Source organism: Gossypium hirsutum, chromosome D07 (assembly GCF_007990345.1).
Source record: "Gossypium hirsutum isolate 1008001.06 chromosome D07, Gossypium_hirsutum_v2.1, whole genome shotgun sequence".
Lineage (NCBI taxonomy): Eukaryota > Viridiplantae > Streptophyta > Magnoliopsida > Malvales > Malvaceae > Gossypium > Gossypium hirsutum.
Genome location: NC_053443.1, coordinates 50,125,104 through 50,130,454, shown reverse-complemented (window position 1 = coordinate 50,130,454; position 5,351 = coordinate 50,125,104). Strand labels below are relative to the sequence as shown.

Sequence of the window (5,351 nt, the reverse complement as noted above, 5' to 3'; positions counted from 1 at the left end):
TTGTAACATTTAAAAAATATTAACTTAATTTTATTATTGGATTATATTTACATTTTGTTCCATTGGAATCAAACCCTAGATTGATCATGTGATTTTAATACATAAGACACATTATATTTTCTTGTGACAGATAATTATTCAAAAATAAAAACTACTACAAGTTTTATTTAGGTAAAAAGAAAAGGCAAAAGCTTTGAATGAAAAACGAAAAACTTGGTCAATTAAAATTTATTTATGTCCTTTTCATTTAAAGGCAATACTAAAAATATTAAAAATATTATTATATTAATATTTAACATTTAAGAATATTTCCAAATTTAATAAAAAAATATAACTATTATCATAATAATTTCAGACTCCAGACATGAACTTATGAACTTGAAATAATTCTATTCCAAATTTAATGCTACATTATTGGGGTTGGAATTTTTTTAAAAGAAGATGCTGGTTTTGAGTAATATTTTATTTATTTATTTTAATTTTCTTTTAAAAATTTCAAACAGTTTAAGAATCTTTGAAAACGAAATAGTGGTAAGTATGTAAGGGACATTTCACACTAGTAGAACAGCCGAAGCCTGAAGGAAAAAGCGTTAGTTTGTAGTAAATTCATTCTTCAACTTTAATTATAAAAAAAATGTTTATGATTGTATGTAATAATAATATTATTTCTTTCCATTAGTTTATATTAATAATTTCGTCGTAATTTCAAGATTTTTATTTAGATTTAATTTTTTTCAAAATAAAAATTCCAATATATCATTCAAATATTAAAAAAAGAGGTAGAGATGTGACGCTACCATTCTTCTCTATCGTATATCACTTTATAATAATATTAATTACAAATAAAATGATGTAATTTATTTTTAACTATTTTAAGCATTCAATAATTTAATTTTAGTCTTAATACCTACCATTTATATATTTTTTATCTCCATCTTGCCTAATTATTTTTTTAAATAAAAATTTAAAGTTTATTTTCAGATTTGTTGAATATATATTATGTTTGACTCTTTATATAATGTAATATATATTTATTTTGACAATAAATCTAATAAAAGAAAAAAGAAAGAAGAAATATTGAAAAGGAAAAAGAAACACACTTAAATGAAAATTGGTAGCTAACTATATTTACTACAGTTTGGTCTTCTTCTAAAGTCTCAACTCCCATTTTATTGCCTGGTCCGTTGCCCCTTTCAAAGACTTTTCTCTTTCTCTCTTGATTTATGGCCAAACCCAGTGGACTCTCCATTGATTCAGATCCCAATATTTAACTGTTCTTAATTCCTTCCCCCCTACACACTTCCTCTTCAACAACAACAACGACAATCCCAAGTACTGCACCACCAGAGCTTCGGTTCCCACGACTGTGTCCCTGTCCGCCATGGATGATGCTTCCACACCAAACAGGTCTCCTCCACCACCCACCATTCAGTTCCCTGTTAATCTAAACTGTTCCAACGATGAAATCCCCCGGAGGGTCATCGGCGAAATGGATTTTTTCGCCGAAAAGAATCATAAACTCGTCGATGGTCACGTTGATGATTCCGATCATGCCAATGCCACCGACATCAATGACTCCATCGATCGAACTGCACTCGAGCTTAACGTTAACGTAAGTCGCGAACCCACACTTTTAGTTTTGAATCGAAGAATTAGAATTCATATATAAATGTATATTTTGTTGTTGAATTTCAGACTGGTTTGAATTTGTTAACGACGAACACCAGTAGCGATCAATCCTCAGTGGATGATGGTATCTCTTCAAACATGGAAGATAAAAGAGCTAAAAATGAGGTGACCCTTTTGATTAAAAACCGTAGAATTGGAAATTTTGATCGATTTAAGATCATGTTATAATTTTTTTACGTGCCATTGATTTGTTTTTTTTAGCTAGCGGTTTTACAAGTTGAGCTTGAACGGATGAACACCGAGAATCAACAGCTAAGGGAGATGTTAAGCGAAGTTACAAGCAACTACAACACCGTGCAAAAACATCTGGTCACCCTTATGCAACAACAACAAGATGGAAAACCTGAAAAAAACGATGAACAAAAGAAATCTAATGGAGGACTAATTGTGCCGAGACAATTTATGGATCTCGGTTTAGCTGCTGCTGCTGCTGCGGAAGTTGATACGGATGAACCATCGCTGTCTTCGACGGAAGGGAGGAGTCACGATTGGTCCGGATCGCCTAACGTGGAGGTAGCATCCAAGGAATTCAGATCGAGGAAGCGTGGGAGTAGCGAAGAAGGCCGGAGAATTGGAAGAGAAGATAGCCCCGATGGTAATAAGGTTCCAAGGTTTAATTCTTCGAAAACTGTTGATCAAACTGAGGCAACCATGAGGAAGGCACGGGTTTCTGTTCGAGCTAGATCAGAGGCTCCCATGGTATTTTCTAATTCTATCGAATTGAATTGTATCGAATTATATGATTTGTTTTATAAGTTAAATTGATTTGGAATCTCTTTTTCTTAAAGATTACCGATGGATGCCAATGGAGAAAGTATGGACAGAAAATGGCCAAAGGAAATCCATGTCCCCGAGCATATTATCGATGTACCATGGCCGCTGGTTGCCCTGTTAGAAAGCAGGTTTTTTTTTCATTCCTTTGGAAGCGTTATATTCATTTTAATTAGGGATTGGTGAAGGATCTGCATTAACTATCAAACGTCAAAAGTTCGTTGCACTTGAAATTTAATTAACACTAACATAATAGAGACTAGTCATGAGGAGTTGCCTCACATTATTGGAGATAATTGATTGATAAGTTAGTGGCTGGTGTTTAACCTAATTTTGCTCACATTTATTGATAATCATTGGAAAAATAGTTATATAGATATTCATACGAGTTAAGATGAAGTTATTGTAACAGGTACAAAGATGTGCAGAAGATCGAACGATTCTCATCACAACATATGAAGGCAACCACAACCATCCTTTGCCTCCGGCAGCAATGGCGATGGCGTCGACGACATCGTCGGCTGCACGAATGTTGCTATCCGGTTCAATGTCGAGTGCGGATGGACTAATGAACTCGAATTTCCTCACAAGAACACTCCTCCCATGCTCTTCTAGCATGGCCACCATATCAGCTTCCGCCCCATTCCCAACCGTCACCTTGGATCTCACCCAGACCCCGAACCCATTACAGTTCCCAAGACCCGAAGGACAATTCCAGGTCCCATTCCCGAACCCACCACCGCACAATCTTCCTAATTCCCAGCTCTCACCGTTGCCATTGCTGCCTCAGATATTCGGCCAGGCACTTTACAACCAATCCAAATTCTCCGGTTTGCAAATGTCTCACGATATCGAACAACCTCAAATGAGTCACCAACATCAACAAGGGCAGCAAAAATCACTTGCAGACACCGTGAACGCAGCCACCGCCGCCATTGCTGCCAACCCTAACTTCACCGCTGCATTGGCCGCCGCGATCACTTCTATTATTGGGAGTTCTCACTCCAACAACGTCACTAATAACAATGGAGCAAACCTCACGTCTGCCACCAACAGCAATGGCAATGTCACTACTACTACCACCACTACTAGTAACAGCAACAGCAATGGCAACAATAAAATCAGCAATTCCAGTAATTTTGCAGCAAATTAGAAGAAATTAAGATCCCCTTCTATTCTTTATAGTTTTTTTTATTCTATTGAGGAAGAAGGGTGTGCAGGTTGTTTTTTTTTAAACCTTTAATAAATTGTTCCAAATTGCATGTCAAATTCTGAATTGCAAAGTTGAAAAAGAAAAGGCGAAAAAAATTTATTGAATGTGTTCAATTTTTTATAAATTTCACGTTGGGGAGTTACGTGCAATGTTGGTAATGAAGAAAATGCGTGTATATTCCGGGTGGGGTTAGTTTGACTTGGATACATAAATAAAGGCAAGTAGGTTTGTTTTATTTATTGATGGTCACGTTTTTAGCATGTATTTTGCCCACTTCAGGAGGTCTTGTTCTTGGCGGATTGAAAAGGACTCGGTGTGTCCACTTTTGGTCCATCCCTATTCCCTACTTATCACTTTCTACAACTTGAAGTTTGTATATCACAACTACATCTTTCTTTTGGTCGGTTTTTTCAATCATCATTTCTAATGCTAAATTAGATATCTCAAAATTTAAGGCTATCATTGGTTTCAATTTAAGCTAATTTAATGTTTGGTTGATTTTTTTTAAAAAATGATTTAAAAAATAAAAATATGTGACAACTATAAAAAAAATAAATGTTTTCATTCTCTTCACTAAAAATGCTTTGGGTTTTTAATTTTGAAGAATTGTTAGTGGTTCAAATCAATATACATGAACAAATATTTTTTTCATCAATTTTTAAATATGAAATCTCTTATGCTAACTTGATTTCATATAAATGCAGCAAAATTTTTTTATATAGGCATTTTGGAATGAATGAATGGAAAAATTGGTTAAGGACTCGTCATCAATACGATTTATTTCAGAATAGATGGCTTAAATTAGTATCAGGACAATGGAGAAATAGAGTTAATCAACATTATCTGGCTCAAAATAAAGATTTAATAAAATGAGATGATAAAGAAAGATTAATTCATTACGAAAAATAAATGATTTTCAAGCGAACTCATTACTAACTCAAGAATATAAACTGAATCAAGAACAAAAATATAAAAAAAATCTAATTTTAAAAAACACCATAGATATGATTTTTTATCATATAAATCTATTAATTATCAATATAAGAGGGATTTGTATGCTTACGGATCACCATTCCAAGTAAATGAGAGGGAAGAGAGTTCTTATCATTACAACATGGATAAACAAATTCTTTTTGATACACTGAGGAATATTCCTAAGTTATTTTGTGAAAATATCATTAAACATTTTCAAAACCTTAGAATACTCAAAAACATGTTCTACTTGTATTTCATATTGTTCCAATATTTTTGAGTCAATTCCAAGTTGCTTTTAAAGTGTTTAAAATGTTTTTAAAGCAACTTGCGTGGCTAAGTATCGATACCAAAGGTGTACGTATTGACACATTGCAAGTCACTAATCATAGAATAAATTAGAAGAGCAAAGTATCAATTCTTATTCATTAGGTATTGATACATGCTTTAAAGATATTGATACATGCCTTAAAATATCGATACCTTGATTATTATAACGACTACTAACAATTATATTTTTATAAAGCTACCAATACTCACCTGATAGGTATTGATACTTGTGTTGCGACAGCTAAAACTCATTTTCTTGATATAAATACTCATTAACAACTCTACAAGATATAGGTTTTATTGTAAATCCTTGGTTTTCATTAAATTTTCATTTTTTCCCTTTATTCTCTTGTACATAATCTTAAGAGCTTTTATG

General features: G+C 33.3%; 1 protein-coding gene across 1 annotated transcript; it reads left to right on the top strand.

Moving 5' to 3' along the window:
* Positions 1 to 1,315: 1,315 nt before the first annotated feature.
* On the top strand, positions 1,316 to 3,633 carry LOC107954872 (probable WRKY transcription factor 31). The gene is given in 5 exon segments (NM_001327627.1): positions 1,316 to 1,612; positions 1,696 to 1,794; positions 1,891 to 2,388; positions 2,478 to 2,591; positions 2,873 to 3,633. Coding segments are annotated over 5 exon segments (1,683 nt in total). The 5' UTR covers positions 1,316 to 1,381; the 3' UTR covers positions 3,614 to 3,633.
* Positions 3,634 to 5,351: the final 1,718 nt, after the last annotated feature.